General features: G+C 37.2%; 1 protein-coding gene across 5 annotated transcripts in view; it reads right to left on the bottom strand.

The window, feature by feature from the left end:
* Positions 1-283: 283 nt before the first annotated feature.
* Positions 284-25,235, bottom strand: part of LOC128879165 (uncharacterized) — a 61,058-nt gene continuing 36,106 nt past the window's right edge. For 3 of the 5 annotated variants that reach the window (XM_054128275.1, XM_054128106.1, XM_054128364.1), the window contains exon 3: positions 5,880-14,974. In XM_054128275.1, the coding sequence (XP_053984250.1) occupies positions 14,343-14,974 (632 nt within the window). In that variant the 3' untranslated portion in view covers positions 5,880-14,342. Of the gene's footprint in view, positions 1,136-5,879; positions 14,975-25,235 lie in introns of those variants that run through there. The other 2 variants (XR_008457590.1, XR_008457587.1) reach the window with 2 other exon arrangements.

Raw genomic sequence — 25,235 nt, 5'->3', positions numbered from 1 at the left:
ACTCGATCGATCCGTAATCTCTTACACTGAAAATAAATTTCCCTATTAATTAATATTAAGCTCATTAAACGACTAGAGTCCAAACTCCATACTTTAAAATTTCTTTTTGTATCATCGACTTTACACTCTTTAACGTTCATAACTCCATAAATTTTCAGTGCAAGATTAAAACTGAATATATCATCCGAAAGAGCGTTAAATTTCCAATCTCCCTCGTGCCAAATTAAAGTTTATTACTTAAATTTAACAAGTGAAAAATTAGGTCAAACTTTAACTTGTGACAATTTCTAAAAATTTCACTGTACCAAAGTATTCACATACTTTGATCCGAATCGTTGCCGTAATGAAGTTCACACATTTGTAACATTTTAAAGGTGTCGCGCAGGTTGATATTTGATTGGTTCGAGGACGACAGCTAGCCACAGGGATCGGAACGAGTCGGTCTCAAGCCAAGCATCGAAAATTCATGAAGGCTGTGCGAGATGCGATCTCCTTGCACTCATCCGTGAACTGAAAAATCCATCGATCATCGGCAAAATGTTTCCGACTCGAAGAGTCTCGTTCGATTCGGCCAGCACTCGGTCACGAAACGAAAACTGTCGAATCTACGGTGTAGATACAAGATAGAACCGCGATCGGTATCGTCCGCGTAGTCGTTTCGCCGACAAAGTCAACCGATCGCTAATTACGCGTAGCGATCGGGGAACACAGATCTACGGTAGATGTACGGGAGAGATCGTCGCGGATGATTCAGTGGCGGCAATAAAGCGCATAGATCCCCTTGGTAACAGCGGCCTCGACTTATTTTCGCCGGATGAACGTCGAAGACAACAAAAGTAAGTACCTCGCCTCGACGCGACGCGACGGAGCAGATGCATGGCATGTGCTACGAGCCGACACCAGATGCCCCATTGGCGTAGAGATCCCCGAGGCAAGCTGCTCCGATAAAGATGCCTATGCCTATGGGATCCTTTTCAAGCTGGTCGCGTGCCAGATAGAGCCTCAGGCCTCAGGCCGCAACCTTCCTATGGGTTCTCCTCGGTCCTCAGGATTCCTTATGGATTCTATACCTTCGTTAATCGTCCAATCTCCCCGGACACGTCTTGGTTCGAGCTACGACGTTCGGACTGCGCAACTAAAACCACCGAATAACATTAGAATTATTTTTTCAACGACCGCCATCGCGCAATTTCTTAAGGGGTGAAACCACTCTAGAGGCAGAAAATAAGACCTAAATTTGACAATTTATTTTGGGGGTGTGACACATGGAATAGAATTTCTTTTCAGAGGGTTTATTTAACACGTATCGAAGAACGAAAAACAATCTTTTTATTGTCATTTTCATACAAAATGGCGGCGACAAAGCCCGTCGTCGAAAACAGCGTTTTCGAAAACACCGCCACGGGAGGACGGATTTCTCGGCATCTATGAGTCACGGAACAAAAACTATAGAAAATTTATAATCTATACACAATTAGCTTTGGAAGTACGTAGGGTTTTTCTCCTTAATCAATTTTTGTGAAAGTGCCGCAATTTTCAAGCAAGGAAACTTTTTGCCCTAAAAGTGAGCATTGAATTGTTTATAAAGAAAAAAGATTACATTCAATCAAAAAACGGCTAAGTACTTCCAAAGAGAATATTGTTGCGAAGCTACTGTAAACATTTCAAATCGAACCATGCAATAGTCACTGAGAAATCCGTCCTCCCAGTTTGAAAAAGGTGGTTTCGAGAAAAACGCGTTTAAAGTTTTATAAAATCGATAATTGAACCTTTTAACATTTGTTTTTCACTATAAATCAAAATGACGTATTATTTTTATGACGCTAAAGTATCGTTTAAGCAACAAAAAGAAAATCGATTTTTGAAAATTCTAGACTGGTTTTATCCCTTAAGAATTGAAACTTCATCGGATGGCACGATTCACGAAAGAGCAAACAATTTATCGCCGACTCAACAGCGAACCTACAGTGACTAACGAAAGTATTTGAACACCTAGTACGAAATACTTTATTAATTGTTAAGGAATGGATTATATAGGGTGTCCCAGCATTGGTGGTACAGCCGAGGTGAAGGTGCATTCTACATAAGAAAACAAATGGAAAATAAAGAATAAAATTTGTTCATTTGAGGTTTCGTTCTCGAGAAAATCGGTTTTGAATATTTAGCGAGTACGCGTACACGTAACTATGGTTTAGATCGTAGGTTCCCAACCTTTCTTGGCCCACCGCCCCCTTTTTAACAGACTTCGAAAAGGAAGAGGTTACTCAATTCGACATGTATATATTTTTTTTTTCAAACAGTGGCAACATTCGACGTTGGCCAGACATTCGCAGATCGATCAATCGAAATAACGATCCGTTGTCTCGACGATCTAGAAATTGAATTATTTCGATTATTCGAAAAAAGATGCAAACGCCTTTCCGCGTCGATGGTCTAGCGTAGTGTCAAAAGATTCTCTTTCTTTGATTCTATAGGCGAGTGATTCACGATCGAAGTCGATCGTCGATCCATTCGCCTCTTTTAGGTGAAATATACTATATTACTACATTATACATATATTTAAAAACAAGGACCGGTTATTATTAAAATTACTTTATTGAAAGATATTAAGATGTTGATGTATTCTTTAAAATTTGATAAACAAATATGTATTATTAAAAAAATTAATATAATATTATTAGTGAGAAGGCTGAGCTTGGTCTAACAACAATAATTTTTCGATATTTGGTGTCAGATTTGTCATCAGCAATCTTAAATCGCCGCGTTCCATTATTTGACAATCTGTTTCTTTTCTTTGTTGCTAAATTGTTGATTACACTGACATTTACATCATTTGTTGAACATTGAAGATATTTGTTAAAACATGCGTTCGAAGATTTTTAATACACATTAATCAAACTTTTGGCGCGTTCTTGCGAGTATTGCCCAGGGAGCGGCAGTTGGTCCTCAGCGCCCTCCAAATTTGTCTTCGACCAAAAGCGCCCCCCTTAGATCTCTTCAACGCCCACCGGTGCGAACATACAATAGTCGCTGAGCCCGTTGGGAACCTCTGGTTTGGATGGATGAATCCCGATACAAGTCATATGTCGCTTATAAGTATGTAGTACTAATATCATTAGTATCAAGATGATGTGCTGTATTACTCATTTCTGCCTACGGATTTAGAGTGAATTTAAATGAAAATGACACATGTAATTTAGTTACTAACTTACTCTATTAATGCAAAAATTGTTATATTTCGAAGTTGAATATAATATAAGTTAAATATTCAAAACCGATTTTCTCGAGAACGAAATCTCAATTGAAAAAATTTTATTCTTTATTTTTGATTTGTTTTTTTATCTAGAATCACCCCCCACCTCGGTTGTACCACCGATGCTGGGACACCCTGTATATGATACTCCCCACATGTTAGTTACAACACCACAAAGCCCTGACATTAACCCGATTGAACATCTACGGGCAATAATGGCCAAAGAATGACAAAAATTTAATATAACATCCATGGCAAGTTTAAAGGAAAAAATATTCGAAGTTTAGAATTCTATTTCGCCAAGTAATACAGAAAAGTTAGTAAACAGTATGCATACTCGCTTACAGGATATTATTCGTGCCAAAGGCGGACCTACTAAATATTAAAAATGTTTAAATTACCTGTTCAAGTAATTTTGTGGCTTCAGCAATCTCTATTTTTACAAGAAATAATTCAAATCTATTCTTTACATATTTCGATTTGTTCGAAAGTTTACCTATATAATCTGCAGAGTTGTATCTTCTTACAGTGTTAATAATATTTCAGTAAATGTTATATTAGATACCTATTACAATTAATAAAGTATTTCGTACTAAGTGCTCAAATACTTTCGTGAGTCACTGTATACAGTGGGTCAAAAAAGTATTGGCACACCCAGTTTTCTTTGAATATCTTCATAATTTAAAGTGATCTATTAATATTAACTATGTTTGTAAGTATTTGTTGACACACATAAATAGTACGTTCACTGAGAGTTCTAAGTTATTTGTTATAAGGAAGCAAATAAAAACAAACGAAAGATCCATAGCCAAAAAAGTATTAACACATGTACGATTTTACTATAAGGACAAGTGTTACTCGCTTTGGTACGTGACAAATTCGGTTCAAGCAACATGAACATAAACAGAATCTGCTGTTATGAGTCTCTTTCTCAGTTAATACAATCAGTCTGTGTTTACGCTTTGAACAATAATCATGACTACGAAAAAGAGCAAATTATCATTGTACGTGTGAAATAAAATTATTATATTACACAAAAGTGGTGAAAGTCACCGAGAAATCGGCAATTCGTTGAATTTAAGTTTCTCGACAGTAAGAAGTGTAGTAACGAAATTTAAGGAAACTGGTAGCGTCGAGAACAAATCGCGAACAGATCGCCCGAAAGTACTTACAACTAGAGAATGAATGGTTGCTGGTAGTTCCAGCTGCTTGGATATTAGGTGAAACGAGCAGGATAAAAGAAAAAACACGTTTGCGTTGTAACTTAATTAACTTACCGCTCGTTTATTTACTGGTCAATGTTATCTACAATGGTTTATTGTAAAAGTAACAATAGTCGTGTATAAGTTAAAACGATATATCATACATATGTACAAGGTGTAAGTAGATCCTGATGACTCGCGTGGCCAGACATTCGCAGATCGATCAATCGAAATAACGATCCGTTGTCTCGACGATCTAGAAATTGAATTATTTCGATTATTCGAAAAAAGATGCAAACGCCTTTCCGCGTCGATGGTCTAGCGTAGTGTCAAAAGATTCTCTTTCTTTGATTCTATCGGCGAGTGATTCACGATCGAAGTCGATCGTCGATCCAGAGCCACTCGCGACGATCTCTTATCCTCGCTACAATTTCTCGATCGATCCAATGTCGACGCTGAACGCATCTCGTATAACAGGAACGATACTCTTCCATTTATTTATCGCTCTAGAATTATTTCGTGCACCTATCTAACCGACAAACATGTGCGGATTCAACCAACTCGTACCCCATACTTTTAGAGACGAAAATAATTTTCTTGCCGTCCTATCGGCGACACTGGATTCAGTTTCTCGTATACTATTTGCCAGTCGATTATTCGTAAAACGTTGCATCGCATTACGAAATTAATTTAATAAGGTAAAGAGTAAACAGTTTGCGTTTTATTCGTTACTCGATGTTTTTATTCGGATAGGAATTTTCCATGGCTCTGGTACGAAACAGAAACTTGTCGCGTGTTCAAATATGATTTCTAAAGAAATAGGTACTTGACTGTAGTCGATGATTGGGAAATGTGTGGAAACGATTGACGATTAATGCGATAGAACGTCGACGTGACTAGCATGGAACATTGCCTAATTGTAATATGCCGATTTTTATGAAATTTTCCACACGGATAGAGCATTGAAAATTATTACAATTATTAAACGTGATCAAAGTGCGAAGCACTGCCGTCGAAACTGTAAGTGAAATATCTGTTTAAGTGGATTTTTGATCGAACTTATGGTTATAGGGAAAAGATAGAAAACTGAAAAATTGCATCGATTAGGTACGGAAATTTCCAGTTCGATGGAAATTATAACATTTCTGGAAATTCATTTATAAAACTCTATCGTATAATTACGCGAAACCCTCGGGCTGACGCTTAAAACAAATTTATATATTTCCTATTACACCGAAACAAACAGGAAAATTGAGAAAATGTGTGTACGTGATTTATATGTATATGTTCTTGTATGTATGATTTATAAGAAATATTTCTAAACAAAAATTGCCTCGACTGGCTACAATAACGTCACTTACAACTTGGTAAGGTTTTTATTTAAACCGTATTGGTCGTTAAGAGCCAAACTTTTCCCTTATTCGAGAAATGTAAGTAGGAAGGTGTTTCCTTTGCAAACGTAAGCTGAGTTTTTTCCCTCTTGGAATGTTGGAAATAAAAAACAAATTAGACAATTAGTTATGCCCCGAAATTAGAAATTTAAGATTTGTTGACAAAGACTGTGCAGTAGGAATAAGAAGACCAATTGTTAAGTAATTAATGAGCAAGGAGAATTTAAGATACACGTTTCCAACTAGAATAAAGTTAACGTAATTGAATGTATCGCGTGAACAAAAGGCGCTAACACTTTCTATAACGAGATGATAATGAAATAAAGAGATTACTACTATATTTCATTGCTCTATTCAACTTTAAAACTTTATCGAAATCAGCGAACTACATTTGAGCGATGTTCCTTGGTAAGAAATTCTTTTTAATTCCGCGATTATATAACGAGATCTCGCACACTTATGATAAAATAACCTACGCATTTCTCCTAGGATTGTGTAATTCCGATTTTAACGTTTTCAAACGGCTCCACGCTTTCCGACTAACTACAGATCGAATGAACACGTCTCTTAGAATGAATTTGAAAACTCCAGTCGCTCGGAAATACATCCAAAACAGTTCCGATCGCTTCCGTCAAAAGCACACGATTTAAATTACCCTTTTTCAAATTGAACAAATCCAACGAAAGATAGGGCTGTGTCTACTCGTCGAATATTTCTGTATTCGATTATTACCGAACCCTTCGTTAATCCAAGTACGAGGATCGGTCGAGTATAAATCGGATTTTTTTTACACAGCTTTATTGAGGATAGATAAAAATACAAATGGATTGCCATATTTTTCTACGTAGGTTCCTTCAACAGAAATACATTTTCTCCATCAGATAGAAAGCTTTCTGATCCAATCATAGAAAGAAGAATTTAACTGCCTCAATTGCGCACGTACAGTTAAAATTGTGAATCGCTTTGAAGGAGAAAGGGAGGCTTTTTTGAACCATATCGTAACTTGTAACAAAATATGGGTCCATCGCTACAGGTTGTCCCAAAAATGTTGGAGTTCCTTGAAAGGGGTGGTTCGGGGGTTTCGCTAAGGAAAATGTTATTTCAAATCACCCCCCAGACCTCTCCTTTCAAGGAATTCCAATATTTTTTGGGCACCCTGTATACCTCAGAAAACAATAAAATGAGTATTGTGTGGTGGAAAGTTACAGAGGGGGCACTGATCAAGGCCAAGACTCGACTATCAACCAGGAAAGTTCTAGCAACTGTGTTTTGGGATTCAAAAGGTGTATTGTTGATTGACTACTTACATGGTGAACAGTGACTGCTACTTCCCGCTCGTGGATGATGCGAAGACTGTTTATCGCAATAAACGACGCCGATAATTGATTCGCGGTGTCCTTCTTCCAGATGACAACGCATGTAGCAGCTTTAACTCGTGAAAAACTCACTAAAATACACTGAAAACTTCTCGAATAACCACCTTATAATGCAAACCTGATTCCATGTGACTACCATATGCACAATACACTGAAGAAGGTATTAAGACGAGAAAGATTTACTATGAAAACGACACAACGTGCCGCAGCGGTTCAACTGTACTTGTACAATTGGTTACTGGAGCAGCTAACTGCTTTGTTTCTAAGGGAACTAGAAAGCTTCCTATCTGACGCAGAAAATGTATTCTATTGAAGAAAAGTACGTAGCAAAAGAAGGCACTGCGTTTGTATTTGTATCTATCACCACTAAAGTTGTGTAGGAAAATTCCGGTTTATAATTGAATGGTTTATAATTAAATCCTCGTAGTTAACGAAGAGAATTCGAATGTCAGCCCCAGGATAAAAATCAGAGTCTCTCTCTCTCTCGTCTATCGGTAAAGAGAAACTGATCTCTTCGATAGGACATCTCGAGATTGATCAAAGAATACACTTTTCCGTTCATATCGATCCAGCGCATGAACCTTTCGCATCGACATCGTTTATTGGCTGTCGTTTGTTAACCTCGGAGGTGAATCTAACGTCCAATGGATCGAAAGCTTGCGAGAATCTTCGCGAGTCCTTTAGCCTAAGACGATAAGAGTTAAAATAAATAACGATAATAAGAACGATAATGCTAACGAGGGTAGCGACGACGATTATAATATCGCTAACGAGGATACATAAACAAGACACAAAATTGCGCTAGAAATAGACTAAAGAGAAATGATCGAGAGGAAAGGCTCGTTTCGCGAGCGAATTAAACGAGTACGCTGATCGGCTGATTGAACGCAAATGCGTGAAACCGTATCCGTCATTGAAAGTTAAGTTCAGTCTGCGTTTGTGTTCCAGAGGTGGGCGAAAAATTTTGTTTAAACGATACGGCGACGAATAAGAAGAACGCACAGCGATTCACTCACCACGTTTATTCCATGGAACGATTGTACGGATTTTAAACTTTCACTCGTTCAACGTGAAATATAACTTCGTTTTATCATTCGGATTGTAAATATTATTCAACAACGAAAGGATAAAAAGTTATTCATCTTTTATTCGTTATTCAAATCTTTTATCTAAACAAGTATTTTACCCGTCTCTGGTTTACGTTCACCGAGGCTCCTTCGACGCAGGAGCCCGAAGACCCATCGAACCGTAAAGCTTTAGTTGATGGAACGCCAATGAACTATTTTCGCGAATATGAAACGATCTAAGTATAAAATGAGTGATTGTTTCGTCACTGAAAGCTCGATCGAAAGTGAATTTCAATCCTTTGACCGTTGAGTATTTTATACGAACGTTTGACTCGCAAATTTATTAAATTTGCGACAATCTAGCACTGCGTCGCTGTTTGGCAATTTTTTAAACGAATTAATGTTTCCCAAAACCATTGCAACGCGTCGATATTCTTCGCTGGGAGTCCAAGTATCCATTTGAGCGGTTGATGAGAGCGTAACCATTTTGAAAAAGTAAAAAATTGATTAAAATTTATGCATACAACCCTTTGCACTCGGAGCCATTTCTTTACAGAATGTGCAAACAGGAATCATGTCGTATTACGTAATGCAACCTATAAGACATGTAATTTACTGCAATGAAACTTGAGCTTATATGAATTTTTAGACATTGAGGAACATATTTATGTCAAAAATCAAAATTTCATACTATTTTTGTATGTGATAATGTGTGAAACAGTCATACATGTGCATTGATAGTTTCTATCTTTTAAGGTGCAATCTTAGCCTTCCTTGTTTATCATCACAAATTGCACCATGCCATACAAAATATGTTCCCACATCTTACTTTCTTATACAAATGCTTTTTGTCGCTTTTTTAACGTGTAGACGATTCACACATTCTTTTTCCATGTTACACAAGCTCATATTTGTTATATACAGGGTGTTCGGTAACTGATGGTACAAGCGAAAGGTGGGCGATTCTACATGAAAAAATAAGTCGAAAATATAGAATAAAAGTTTGTCACGCGAGGCTTTGTTTTCGAGAAAATCGACTTTGAATTTTCGCCGGGTACGGGTGCACTTGATCATATCTCGTTATAACGAATCCCACTGTAGATCGTTAGCTCGAAGATTATTGTCGCAGTTCAAGTTTATTTTTATCGTAAAATGTTGCCACTTCTGGCGAATATATACTTCTGCTCTTCTAATTAAATTTCCACGATCGTTTTCTAACGTATTCGATTGTTTTAATGTATGAAAGGCTACAATTCAGAATACACAATTGATTTAACCCTTTGCGCTCAAAGGATTCTTCTATAGAATCAAATCTAGTCCATTTTTATAATAAATTTCTGTGAAACCAAAAACTCTACTTTGAAAAGAAACATCTACGAACATTCGTGACTCGATGTATTATTATTTCAATTAATAATTAGTTCTATTCTGAAATAAGTAAAATTGATATTGTACGTTCAAAAAGTCACTTTCGAATTACACATGTCGTCCTAGAGGCGCCATTCGAGCGCAAAGGTGTAATATAACTTCATAAATAAAAGTCAAAGCGAAATTTCAAAGTCGATTTTCTCGAAAACGAAGCCTTACATGACAAATTTTTATTCTATATTTTAGACTTATTTTTTCACGTAGACTCACCCTTTTTTCGCTTGCATCACCAGTTACCGAACATCCTATATATCTTCATACACGTACCATATTTGTATTTGATTTTTCGTGATATTTGAATAGAAATCTTCAAGGAATCATATACTTTTACAAATTTTACGCTCCCATGAGTTTATCCTGTGTAATCACTAGACTGCGGATCTTTATGCAAAATATTAGGTTGTCCCAAAAGTTTCTTCCGTGACTTGCATTCAGTTATTTTGTGCGGCACTGTTCATATAAATAGACAACTTAATTTTTTAGATGCTAATATTGTAACAATAATAGAGCAAAATAAATCGTACGCAATTCAATAATGTAACATTAGACACCAAATATTTTGTATGTATTACTTATTACTGAAATGGAAGAAACTTTTAGGACAACCTAATACATAAAATCTTCGTGAGCGTGCCTACAAAAATTGAACCTAAATAGGAACTTACTTTATTCTGAAAATATTATAACATGAACCTTACTTTCGATCTTTTTTATATTCTTGTATATTGTATGCATTTTGTAGGTTCTTGCACACTCAAATTTCCTATAAATGCATAAAAATCCGCAGTCTAGTAGTCACTAATAAAGTTTTCCAAGTCCAACGAGTCCAAAGGATCAAGATATTATTTCTCGAAAACGGAAGAAAGATAATTCTTGGTATTTTTAAATCTGTCGTAGGTAACCTTATCCTACATCTAAAAGAATTAGCGAAAGAGAAACTGGAACCACGGTTCTCGTTGCATGGTTTGTTTTAATTCGAATCCCAAATTCGCGAAACTTGACAAAAAGTATACAAGACACGATCGAAGGGTCGTTATTTACTTTCGATCTCGAGATTCGAAGTAATCGCGAGCACAGTCGCGCGACATTCTCACGCTAATAGCTTGGTCGAGTAAAGAACTCGGCCTGAAAAGTCGTTTGGAACGAAGCACAGCCACGTCCTCCAGAAATTTACGGAGATGTTCGAGTCCACTCGACGAGCACAGTCTCACGGCTGGACGCATGAAAGCGCGTCGTTTGCTTTACAAACACACGGTGAATGCATTTTAATCTCAATGAAAAGGGATGCCTCTTTATCGCGACAGGAACTTTTGCTCGCGCGGACAATCGCGATGGTTCCAGTCGACGACGATTGAAGAGCGAATATGGGACACTCGAGTACCAAGACGTAAGAGATTCCTAATCTCTCTTCTTCGGAATGAGGATCCAGAAGGGAAGCTGGAACCTTTTCAAACTAAATTTCCATTTCTCTCTAAAAGATATTCTCTTCATCGTTCAAAGAATTTCCATTCCTTTTTATCGATACTCGAATCCGTTTTCAGAATCCAGAGGAAAAGATTACTCGGTGAATATCGAATGCTACCGTAATCTACGCTAAATGTCCCTGTGATTATGAAAGTGACCTCTATTACGAAACGAAGCCTAACTTCGACTCTAAATTTCGCTATCGAAATCCTTCGTACAAGTGCAACAAATACTTCTTCTCGAGTGTCAGAAAAGTACTCCAACAGGTAGTCGTGGGGATAATACCGTTCGCCGCTATTCACGCCTATATAAATAAATAATAAAGAACGATTTTGAAATCCCACCTGAGAGTATCGATATCGAATGCACAGAAGCTGCTATACTTTACGCGTCGTTTATCGTACGAATAGAGTTTTGCCTATCTCTGGAGGATCTTCAATTGCCACAGGCACCTTCGCTATTGCTCCTAAGCCCTGCGTATTAACCCTTTGCGGTCGAGTAGTGATTCTCGGCGTTTCGGGCGACAGGTCGAGCAGCGAGTGAGAGGCGATAATCAGTGTTCGCATTAGATTTTCGTTACATCCCAACCGAAACATTTGCAATTTCGAAAAATTTTAATAAACCAGTTCAAAAAGGAGATTTTCGACAGCAGCGCGATCGAGCTTCAAGATCGACCTCGAATTCCGACGAAATTCTGCTAAATGGAAAGCTCCATGTGATTCTTACCGGAACAACGAAGGATTGCAAACTTTGTTCTAGCCGAAAGAAACCAGGTGGAAGACACGAAACAACTTATTATTGTGATACACGTCCAGATAACTCAAGAATGCATCGTGGTCGATGTTTCGTGAATTATCATACCAAAGTGAAATACTGAATTTCATTTTGCAAAGTTATAATCTTAAAGTTATATTCTTGGAATATAGATGAACTATTAAAATAGAACGTTTTTGTAAAATAATTTGTACATAGGGCGTCCCACCTAACTCTTAAATCTTAAATATCTCGCTTATAATCTTAAATATCTTTGTGATAGGAAGAAATGTCAGTGGAAAATATTGTTTGGTTTGGAGGGGGACATACTATGATAGACAAAAATATGATATCAAGGTTATATTTTCCGAGATTTCAAGGTCATTGGCCTTTTTTAAATGGCGTGGGATATTTTCATTATCGTAATCTTGTAGCTGATAAAAAAAAGACAAATTCAAATATGTATAATATGTCGACCACAAACGACCTTGTGAGGAGTTATTCTTATAAAAACAAATTCAAACATTTATAGTACGTCGACCACAAATGACATTGTGAGGAGTTATTCTTATAAATATATATTGACCTTTTTTAAATTGCATGCGATATTTTCATTATCGTAATCTTGTAGCTGATAAAAAAAGAGACAAATTCAAACATGTATAGTACGTCGACCACAAATTGACCTTGCGAGGAGTTATTCTTATAAAATCAATGAGATTCGTAACTAAAATATCTATGATACTTTCAATAACACTGAGATATGTCTCAAGAGGAAGACGTTTAATTCGAAAGGACAAATATCGTGATAGGAAACAAGAGTTCTTTTCAAGGTCATACTCTTTAAAACTTTAAGGTCGTTTTTTCTAATAGAACTACGTACTTTTATCACCGTGATAAATAAATTTTGCTTCGTTAATCATTCTGTAATCGTTATTTCACTGTTTGCATCAAATTGCTCAACTTTTATGAATTATTCGTATCCAAGGTCACGTGAAGGTCACAGCGTTAGAGCATGAATTTAGAGTTGCATTTGTCCCGATCTCGACAATTACATCGCGATGATAAGAATACGTAGTCCTATTTGAAAGAACTTCAACGACCTTAAAATTTTGAAGAGTATGATCTTGAAAAGAAATTGTATTCTTCTTAAGATATATTTTTGTATTGTTAAAAATAACGTAGCTATAAATCTCATTGATTTTATAAGAATGACTCGTTTTAACCCTCAAATGGACGATTTTTGTTTCACGTTTTCAAAGTTTTCTTCAAAGTGACATTTGACATTAACTTATTTTCAATGCATAAAAATATTGGATAGTGCCAACATTAAAAAAAGTACAAAATTCGTTCAGAAATAAAAACTAGTTGTCAAAATTAACAAAAAATTAAAAGAAGGTCAATTTTATCTGTGATGTTTAGTATGTTATTTAAAAACAACATTGTCCATTTAAGGGTTAAGTAACTTATTTTTTTATCAGCTACAAGATAATGAAAATAATGAAATACCCCGTACCATTTAGCACTTTCGCTGCGGATTACGCACATGTGCATCCAACTGAGCCCTTGCCATGTGCGGATGACGCACATGCGCGTCCTTTGTTTTTTTAGTCGGTTTAGCCGTATTTAGACAGTCAGCACGATTTAAGCATTCATGTTGGTCTGTTCTTTCGTGTTTAGCGTTGTGGTTAGACTTTTGGAAAATTTTCTTTCTGTGTTTACCCTTATAAAATGAATAACAACCAACCAATTTTATATATAAAATAAGTTACTACAGATATATGTTTTTCAAAATAATCATATTAGAACATTTGTAAGAAATTTTGTCATTAAAAAAAATATCATAATTGCAACTCCCAGGGAACGGCTACTTATTTTCGTCCGCAGTGAAAGCGTTAAAGACAGTCCAATGACAATTTTATTTTGTCTATCGTGTCTATCGCTCTCTCGAAACTAAACGATGTTTTCCCCTAACATTTCTTCCTATCATAAAAGAACACGCGAGATATTCAAGATTTAATAAGATCATTTTATTTTACCTGTAAGGCACTCGACACATTTGCGCAAATCGTCTCGACCTGCTACCTCGCCCGGCCGAAAAAGTCGCCGCAAAGGGTTGATTCAGCCCTGAGTAGCGTCGATACGCCTCATATCAGCCCCGCAACTATCGACAACGGCGTTAACGTAACACGTAGCCTGTCCTCGGCTCGAAAAGTTTAGTTCTTGGTAGCTGTTTGCATCCTCGTCCATGTTCGCTCCTCGATTTCGATCACGATCCCGACCGGAAAACGTCATCTCCCGTTTTCAAGTCGATCTAAATCCACCATCGCCGAGAGCATCCCTGGAGAAGCTGGCCAACCAGACTTCCTTAAAAAAATACCATCGCGCTCGATTAAACGACGATTCGTTTACGCCGTGTACCGAGCAAAGGCTCGTTCCCTCTGCGTCTCCAGATGGTCCTTCATGGCCAAGACCGTGGGATGATGAGGCGGTAGTCCTTCGTCCTCCACGAGGTATCTCAAAGCTTCCGCGGCGCAGGCGTCCCATCCGGCGCCCCACGACGGCGAGACTTGCTCCCGATGGGCATCCACGTCCTCCGGGTCCGAGTCCATTCTCAGACGGTGATCCAAGCACTCGTAAAGCTCGACGAAGTCGTGCTCCTTGGCGAAAGAACGGGACGCGTCCTGTCTCTGACACCTTTCCGTCTCGCGGTAACGGCTTTCCTTGACCTCCTGTCCCTGAAGGCAACCGTGTTCCGTGTAGCTACTTTCAGCCTCGGCCAGTTCCATCCTGTCTTTATCGAAAGGACTCCTCGCCAGAAGCCTGACCGAATTCTGTTTCTGATGAGACTGATGGGACTGCTTGAGCTCCTCCGCCAGCGAGGCAGCCAGCTGGTGCAGCAGTCTGGTGTTCTCCAACTCGTCCTCGTCGTCCTCCAGCTCGTTCTCGTCCAGCTCCACGCCCTCATCCTCGGAGGAGGACAACAGCTCCTCGTTCTCGTCCTCCATGCCCAACAACGTCAGTAACCTCTCCGCGGCATCTGCGCAGACGGACCAATGGTTTTTGTGTATGCTGATTAATGACGTTACCACAAGAAGAGAATTGGGTTACTTTTCGATTAATTGAGTTTAGGGTTTCGTGATTTCGGGGGCGACGAACGGGAAATATTTGCGGAATAGGAAAATAGCATGGACATATGAAAATATAGACTGAGAATAAATTGCTACTGTAGGTGAGAGGGGTCTGTAATTCGGGGTGTCGAAGGCACTCATCCGAAGTCGATTTATTCCGGCAAGACTCGGCAGTATTCGGCTCACATTTCACATGTACGCATATCGTAATGCGAATGTGCCAAAGAAAGACATGCGAAGATATAGACCGAGATTTTATACGAGGGGTAACTGATAATCAGTGATCCTCGATCTGTTTTTTCTAAAAATTGAAACTAATGTTAACCATTCTGTAACGCTATTTTAAATTAAATACCTAAAAGTAATTAAAAGGTAATTATAACTACTTTTCTTAACTATTTTAGATTTGGGATACCTTTTAATTGCTTTAATATATTCTTGTTATTATTATGCACGTACAAGAATATATTAAATAACCAATATAGTGTTACAGAATGGTTAATATTAATTTCAATTTTTAGAAAACAAAACAAATTGAAAATCACTGATTGTAATATTGCAACTACGAAAAGCCGAACATACACGAGCAATTACGAAAATAGTCCAAGTCAACAACAACAAAAATCGATTTTTTGACATTTCTGGAGCGGCCTTGTCCCTTAAACTTTATAATCCACTTTATAATTTTTAATTCGTTTTTAAGATAAAGAACGTTATTGTGGTTTAAATATAAAAGTTAGGTATATCGTGTCGCTGAATTATTTTTAGATCTATTGATAACCAATATTATTTTTGTAGTGCATTATTTTCACGTATATATATCCAACCAATTAGTCAACGTGCGTCGATAAAGTAAAAGCAACGCTTTTCTTTCGATTTGATTTACAAATTTTCAGATTATAAATTGAAAACGTATTTTTATCAAAATAAAAACTTTCTATTACTGAAAAAAAAATCTTTAAAATCGGTTCAGTAGTTCCGGAAATTACCCCTACATACAAACAGACAACCTTTAACTCTCTATAATATTAGTATAGATTCGCTGTATTTCTACACCTGGAAAGCACACAACGCCATTTCAATTTTCGGCGAGTACCGTCGCATAGTGGATAAATTCAACGATACTTTTGAGGCGAGCAAGCTGCATTGGTCAGTAGTTTAATCAGCTACATTATTGTATCATTCTCACGGCCTCGCGAGGTTCCGGAAGCAAGATACGCTTTCAAAGATGTGAATTCGAGTCTTTATAGTGCCGTATGCCTCTAAATAAAATTCGATGTAGCGTTCTGTTAACCCTTTAACTATATTTACATACTTAGAAGAAATCAATTACCCAATAATAACGATTTCATACCATTACGATTCTATTGTTTGATACCAAAGGGCGCCAGTTTTATTTTCGAAAATTGAAAAACGCGTGCGTCGTTTGTCAAAAATGTTATAATACTTTTATAAAGAAAATTCTTTTTTCTATTTGAAAAAGGAGCTCGGAGTTAAAGGTTTAAGCATGCCTATTCCCTTCTTCAATTGCAACGGCGGCAAGTACCGATATTTAACTTATACCGAAACAAATAAATAGTCGCCAATGTCCTAGCAGTTGGCAAAAAAGAAAGAAAGAAAAGAGTATTGTAGTCGATCGAATGGATGCGATAAAAGCCTGAGAACTCGATTCCGACGTCGCGACATGCCACCGGGAGCCGATAAAGCAAGGCCACAAGTCTCGGACGAATCAAAGAGAATCGCCACGAGAACCGGAATTCTGGTTCGACTCGGTGCGGTGGCCCGGTTTCGCGCTCTCCTGTGGGAATCGTGCACCATGAGCCTCCCATGGGAACTACCTGTCGCTACCCACCCCATCTTCCGTCCTGCGAATCATCGAATTTCGCACGAGCCTCTCTCTTTCTCTCTTTCTTATAGTCTTCGTGTGGTAGCGAGAATACACGACCTGCTCGTACACGCGCCCCTTCCGAGAACCCTTGGCGCAAGGGTCGTCGGGCAGGGCCAGTTCGGGCTTACCTGTTCCTGGGAACTATGCGGATACCGTCTACGCAGGGGGTGTTCAATTAAAGGATACTCCGTGCGACGATATTTGGGGGAATCGCTGTTCGGTCGAGTGAAGGAGATTTCGGCGGAGAGGAGGACGAGGAGGGGACCGTTTCGAATTTTGAAATGGAGAGATACATAGTTTACGGGGAGCTTGTTTAGATACCGTCGAAACTTGGAAAAATTGGGGAGGTTGGGGAGGTTGGGCGAAGATTCGTGATTCTGGGAAGATATTAAGCTAACGTGGATCTGTGAGAACTTGGAAGGGTCGTGGCGCTGAATCAATTTCTGGGAACAACGTCGGTATATCGTCGACGAAGATATTGGGTTGTCCGGATAGTTCGTGCCTATTTTTGAGAAAAATTCAAAGCCATATTTGAATGTTGATGTATATTTATGAATTATATATGTACGTTTCATTCCGCAACTTTTTCACCTTTTAAAGAATGTATACACGTTATTTGTTTTCAGCCATTCCGACATAATCAGACCTGTACCGCCTACTAAAAATCGGCACGGACTTTCCAGACAGCCCAATACTTCGTAAGGTGATAGTTAAGGTATCGACAAATTGTCGAAACTTGAAGAATTTGAGGAAATTAGGGTGTTCGGTGATTCTGGGAAGATATTCGATAAACTTGAATCTGCGGGACAGCGGGAATATGGGGAGAGTGTCGGATACGGCTAGTTGAACTTGCCTACTTTTGGAAACGATACGGACACTGTACTGGACGCAGAGATTATAAATCAGGATACTTCGTAGCCTGATATGTAGCCTTAGTAACAATGTGGATAAATATCGTCGAATAGGGCGGTAATCGATTAAAGAATCCACGCACAGTGGTCCTGATGGCGAAAATTAGGAAGAGTTTTCGGATACTCGTGAAACTCGGTATTTTTTAGTCATTTGGGCCGCAAATTACGAATCTGATATCAGAATTGCGTGTATATTAAAAAGCTATTAGATTTTCATGAAACTTGGTATTCGTGACTTATTTGAGCCGCAAACTTCGAATCTGATATTAGAAATCCAAAATTCAAAATGGCGGATCCAATATGGCCAACATGTATATTAAAAAGTTATTAGATTGTTACGAAACTTGGTATTAATGAAACTGGCATAATGTATTTATTATGTATCTAACACTGGAACAAGAACTATTTGTGTTCTCCAAATATAATGATTACTTTCTAAGATATAGCACTTCAATGTTGACGTTTTGCTGCATATCTGTGATAATAAAATCAACAACTGTAATATTATTTAATAATATATTCCTTATGGCTCATGTTTCTGTATTAAATATATGTTATTTAGAATAATTTTCCACTATAGGGATAAAGAATAAGTTTAATTTTACTTATGTCCTTTTTATTTCAAGATTATGTGATATTTATTCATTTTGTGAATTAAAAATAGGAAAATAAAATGGTTATTCACAAGACTTCATTTGACAACATGCTTCATAAGTTAGGTAAGCACGTCTATTTTCATATACTATTGAAATATCGTGCTCATATTTGCCTCACTCTTAATATTCCTACTTTACAGTTACGGGTGTAGATTCTATTGTATCGTTACTGTAACTGTAAAGTAGGAATATTAAAAGCAGCAAATACCACGACAATTTGGGAATTTACTCGTCGAATATAGCGTGGCGTGGCATATTAAGAAGTGGAAGTACTGGAATTTCTCGAGAGAGATTTGGTAACAACGTTGATACTGTACACGTAGAAGGGAGGTCGAGTCGTGATCGATAAACAAGATATTCGCTTAAACGATACCTTACGGATCGAAGTTTGGAGAACCGACACGTCGAAGATCGAAGGGAAGAAAGAACCGAGGAAATTGAAAGGAGAGCTGATTTCAGGAGGAAATTAAGCAATTCTGGAGCTGTGAGAACATGGAAGGGTCGTCGGATTGGGTTTCTTTAGGCTTACCTGCTCCTGGGAACAACGTAGATATCATCGGCCAAGGGGAGAGGCCAATTAAACGATGCTTTACGAGATATTCGAATAATCCAGACAGTCGATAGGTAATTGATAGAAAACAGGATTCCGAGATAAGATATTTCAAGATGGATTTAAGCAATTTATCAGAATAATTATTATTTATATATACTATTATCAGAATTAAAAAAACTTGTTTTCTGTTTCAAAGTATTGACTACTGCGTCGTTCATTTCCGAACCGAAAGCTTTCCCAAAAAGGGCATCAGGATATTTTTTGTTTAATAAAACAATTTACGTGAAAGATAAGAATGCTCACTCTCGTTGAGACGTACCTTCGCGAGATTGTCTCGAACGGTAAAGAGTCAAGAGTATCTTATTATCGAAAAACAAAATCTCTTTTGAAAAACAGGAAAACCGACTCGCAACACTCGCAATTTTTGAAGCTTTTAACACGTTATATCGATATGGAAAACTACGAAGGTAAATGTTATTTTCCGATGCTCGATAACATATGAAATAGTAAAAATTGCAAGGTACGCCAAGATACTTACTCGTCTTCAAGGGTTCCTTACCGCGCTAAGAAACTGTTAGTCTTCCGTCTTCGGTCAAGCAATCGAAATTGAGTGGAAAGGAGGCCAGGGGAATCTAGAGAAGAAGTTCCGGCAAGCTTCGAGCTATTACTTTTTGAGGGTCGAGGGACGGGAGACGAGGAGCTTGAACAAGGAAAACTGCTCTCGTTATGAATTATGGAACGACACGATACTGTCGGGAGAGTAGTCGGTAAACAGAATTTGCGTGCGCTTAAGGAAATAGTACTTGGCCGCGCGATCGAGGATACAGGTCTTGATAAATGACAGGACGAAGGAACTATCCCCGGCGAAGTTTAATCTTCCATTCGAATGGGATTACATTCTGTTACAACGTGTGTAACCGATTCTGATAAACAACACCGATGAAACAAACACGTAATATATTATTTACAACGAATGGTTAAGTTTGAATCGAAATTCGAAACTGTAGAAATTCTCGAAACTTAACCCTTTGCACTCTGTTAAAAAGTCAAAGCCCCTGCACCCATTCCCCAGAAAATATGTAATAAGCATAAAAAGATAGTAAAAGAAGATACAAATTATAAATCTTATAGGATCCATAAACTAGAGTTAAGAAGTAGAATCAGCTATATGTAAAAACTATAGATAAGCTAACATAGACTAAGATGACTTTGTAAAAACTGAATGTATATGGATTGTGCAATATACCGAGAAGCTATGCACTTAAATAAACTAACTAAACTAAACTTTGCACTCTGCGCCATATTGTTGCAAAATGTGCGGACAGGAATCGCATTACAATAGTTTAACTTTGGAAACGTGTCTTTTTTGGTATTACTAGACTCGATTATAAATTCTTATAGCTTTCAAAAGGGTTTACAGAATTCTATTTTTCAATATATTCAATATATCCTACAATGTATCATGTACAATATATTGTAATATATGAGCTGCTATAGTTGAAAATGGAGTAAGTTCATGTTTTCATGTATCGAGATATTTAAGGGTTTGCATTTGAATTAATTTAAAAATATTGGCAAACGCTAATCAATTCGATGTGGTGTTTTTGACACTACACACCTTTCAAATTTTATTATGAAATAGTAATTATTAAAATTATTTAAAAAATAAACGCTTTTTTATCTCCAAATGGACTTATACCAACTTTCAAAAGTAACATATAAAAAATAAGCGCAGCAGTGTACACAGAAGTCGTAATAATCAATAATAATTGCAATAAGAAAGTTGTTTTAATAATAATTAGTAGGAATGGACTTATTCCACTTTAAAAGAAATATTTTTGCGATAACATTTTATAGCCAAAATTCTCTTGTTTACTTTATAAAAAAATCGTACTCCATCGAATATATGATTATAAATATAAAGACAAGGTATCTATATCTTACTAAAATTACCGTTAATTCATGTTTTTTTTTTAAGTGAACTTATTCCATTTTCAAATATAACAACTCATTATATTGAATATGTTCAATTGGTATATTTTGAATAAAGTACACATGTTTGTGATTGCACATAATTGTAAGTGTCCACTAGGCTACGTTGACATTGACAGGCATATTTTATTATTAAAAAGAGAACCTTGAAGCCTCTTTTAGGAAACCCGTTATGATATCTTTACTCAAACGTTTTTTTACTTTCATGAATGTTTTATGAATAAAAAAGATATTAGCATTAAGTAAGTCTGTAATTGATATACTAAAGGACTACTTAAAAATTAATGTTACAAAATAAAACAAAAAAAGAACTGATCAATTTTCTTATTCTTTGTTCTGTTTCACTTATTCCCAATTATTTACGTTTTAAGATGACCTCGTTTAACGCTGTTTCGTTTAGCGCTGGAACTTTTTTTTTTATTATAGCTCACCTAAACCTCTTAGGAGGTTTATAAAGTTATACATTATTATTTTACAGAGATTTGTAAATACGATTTTACAAAAAAAAAGAGCGTACAGAAGTTCAAGCAGTTAAACTAAGTATTGCATAGGGAATGATTAAATTTGTAGGTTGCATTCACCGAAAAATTTGCACACTTGTAATAGAACTTTACCGTTACAGTCTGCAAGAAGAGGTTTAATATCCAGTGGTGGATACTGTTTACACTTTTTTAATTTCTCGATACATGTTATTCTTTGGGATTCATATAACGGACATTGCCAAAGAACATGATTTAGGTCTTGTACGATATGGTTACAATCGGAATTAGCTTGATTCGTAATTTCTATAAGCGACAGTGATGCTGCACTGGAACTTATCGGAACGTATCCCCCGCGTTAAGCGGTGTCTTACTGTACATAATTTCACTATAAAAGTAAAAGGAAAGAACGAGTCTCGATTAAAATCTGGATCGGCACTAGTCGAGAGGGAAACCAAAGTTTATCGGCCGGTTCGTCTCACGGACCAGACGATTTTTTTTCTCATAGAGGCGCATTTTTTGAGAAGCAGGACACGCATTGCCGACTCCTTTTTTCTTTTCCCCATCGACGCGAAAGAAGACCGTAGACCAGTCAAAAACGATTTCATTGTTTTCTCCCCGGGAACAACCCCCCAGAACGTGGATGCCGGACGTTCCCACAGGGATACCAAGATTTAAATGTCTCCTTTCAGCTTTCTATGGCCTCCGAGACGCGCCGAGCGGGGCTGGATTGAGTTAGGTTAGTCAACGATTTAAAGGGCTTGAAGCTTGAAGGGCGTCCAACGTATCCGCGAGTGCTTCGTCCCACGGCTAAGATCTTCTAACCATTTCCGAGCTCACAGGAACTTTATTTGATATGTCTCGTGTTTCTCGAATCAAAGTATTAACACATTCGCGACAGCTGACGTGAATTCCCGTCGCTTCAAATTCTATTCGCGTTTACGTAAAAATTATGAAAATCTTTTTATTTTATACGCTACATATTTACACGATTTATATTCCAAAAGATATTTTGCAATTTTTATGTTCGCGTTAACGATACAAATTTGCGATGTTCAGCTTCAGAATTTTATTATTTTAAACTACAGTTTGATGAAAAACGATATAAAAATTCTATAATTTTAACACGGATCTTTAAATGGAACATATATATAATCTACTGAAAATTTGATGTAATTTAAAAACCGATATTATAAATCGTTAAACAAAAAAATAACAATAAGAATTGAATACATCGTTACTGAGACATAATTCATTAAAATCGTATTCGAAAAGATATTTTGTAATTTTTATGTTCGCCCTAACGATACAACGAATTTGCGATGTCCAGGTTCAGAATTTTATTATTTTTGACGGTACTCGGTGTTACAATAGAAACGTAAAATATCTGCGGGTCGCGAATGTGTTAATGTAAACATTGTAAATAAATCGTAATTAAGCCTTTTAGTGCCGGACGACGATATTGTTAGCGTTACGAGAAAGCTCTATGTAAAAATAAATTTATAAAACGATACGAAATTTATTTCGTTGCAAAAGAATTTAAAAAAATTGTTTCTAGATTTAACTTCTTGTTTTTCTCTATGCACCGGTGACCCCCACAGCAGTTCACGTGTTAAAAATGATTGAAAATGTAATACTTATACTTCATACTACGTGACTTACATAAAATTGTGATCAAATGATGATTATTGTTATATGCAAATATGGTTTGTAGGAGAGAAACTTGTTTCTATGTTTTTCATCATGTTTTATATTTATGTGATTCGTATGATTTTCAATACAGGGTGTCTAAAAAATGTTGGAGGTCTTTGAAAGGGGTGGTTCAAAGGGTGATTCGAAACAACTTTTTCCTTGGGGAAAATGTTGTCCGAGGCTTCGTTAAGGAGATATTAACCGTTTGCACTCGAGAGATGACTCTCAGTCGCCACTAGGTTTCACGCAGAAAATCTACAATTCATAATGTTTCTTTAGGTTTCATTTCTTTGGAGCTCGAAGTGTCAATAAAATGATTGTTGGTGAGGTAATGGTGACCTTATTCTCAAATCTGGATAGCTTAGAATTCATAGCAATTGAATGCTGAGAAACATCTCGAGTTGCTGGTAGATACCAGAAAAAAAGGCCTCGAGTGCAAAGGGTTAACAGAAAACCTCAACCAATCAGAGCGTAGCCACTTAGCGCGTAGCCTACGCTGATTGATCGAGATTTTTTGTTAATATCTTTTTTTCTATTATCTCCTTTAGCCATTTTCGCTAAAGAAAAAGTTGTTTCAAATCAACCCCCGAACCAACCTTTTCAAGGACCTCCAACATTTTTGGGACACCGTGTATACCTTGAAATACAATTGGCATTACATTATTCTCTCTTTCTTCCGTAATACGCTGTATTTTGAATTTTTTAAATATCATTCTTAGTTTGGCTTTTACGAGCTTTTTTCCAAATCTTAGTAAATTCGTCAAATTCGTCCGGTTATCTTCGCATAGGCACCCGTTTTTCCTTCGGCGCTAAAAGGGTTAACCCTTTGCACTTGAGAGGTGACTCTCAATCACCACTAGGTTTTCTTCAGGTTTAATTTCTTTGGAACTCGAAGTGCCAATAAAATGATTGTCGTTGAGGCAAAGGTGACCTGATTCTCAAATCTCAAATTAGAGATCTCATTTTCGAAGTCAATATAATCTCAGCATTCGTGGCAATAGAATGCTAAGAAAGTATTTCGAGTTGCTGGTAGATACCAGAAAAAAAGGCCTCGAGTGCAAAGGGTTAAATCACCGCCCGTTCTCTACCCTCGAGTAACGGCTCGATTCTTCCTTGTTCTACTCAACGTTGCAAGTTTTATCACTAGATTGTAATTTCTGCGATTTTTAAAATTGATACTACAGAAAACGGACAAGTAGATACATAGATCCGCACTGTACCTGATTCCCAAATCTCAAATTAGAGATCTCATTTTCGAAGTCAATATAATCTTACCATTCGTGGCAATAGAATGCTAAGAAAGTATTTCGAGTTGCTGGTAGATACCAGAAAAAAAGGCCTCGAGTGCAAAGGGTTAAATCACCGCCCGTTCTCTACCCTCGAGTAAAGGCTCGATTCTTCCCTGTTCTACTCAACGTTGCAAGTTTTATCACTAGATTGTAATTTCTGCGATTTTTAAAATTGATACTTCAGAAAAGGGACAAGTAGATACATAGATCCGCACTGTACCTGATTCTCAAATCTCAAATTAGAGATCTCATTTTCGAAGTCAATATAATCTTACCATTCGTGACAATAGAATGCTAAGAAAGTATTTCGAGTTGCTGGTAGATACCAGAAAAAAGGGCCTCGAGTGCAAAGGGTTAAATCACCGCCCGTTCTCTACCCTCGAGTAACGGCTCGATTCTTCCCTGTTCTACTCAACGTTGCTAGTTTTATCACTAGATTGTAATTTCTGCGATTTTTAAAATTGATACTTCAGAAAAGGGACAAGTAGATACATAGATCCGCACTGTACCTGATTCTCAAATCTCAAATTAGAGATCTCATTTTCGAAGTCAATATAATCTCAGCATTCGTGACAATAGAATGCTAAGAAAGCATTTCGAGTTGCTGGTAGATACCAGAAAAAAAGGCCTCGAGTGCAAAGGGTTAAATCACCGCCCGTTCTCTACCCTCGAGTAACGGCTCGATTCTTCCCTGTTCTACTCAACGTTGC

This window comes from Hylaeus volcanicus, chromosome 1 (assembly GCF_026283585.1).
Source record: "Hylaeus volcanicus isolate JK05 chromosome 1, UHH_iyHylVolc1.0_haploid, whole genome shotgun sequence".
In the NCBI taxonomy this organism is placed as follows: Eukaryota; Metazoa; Arthropoda; class Insecta; order Hymenoptera; family Colletidae; genus Hylaeus; species Hylaeus volcanicus.
This window is presented reverse-complemented; position numbering and strand designations above follow the sequence as displayed.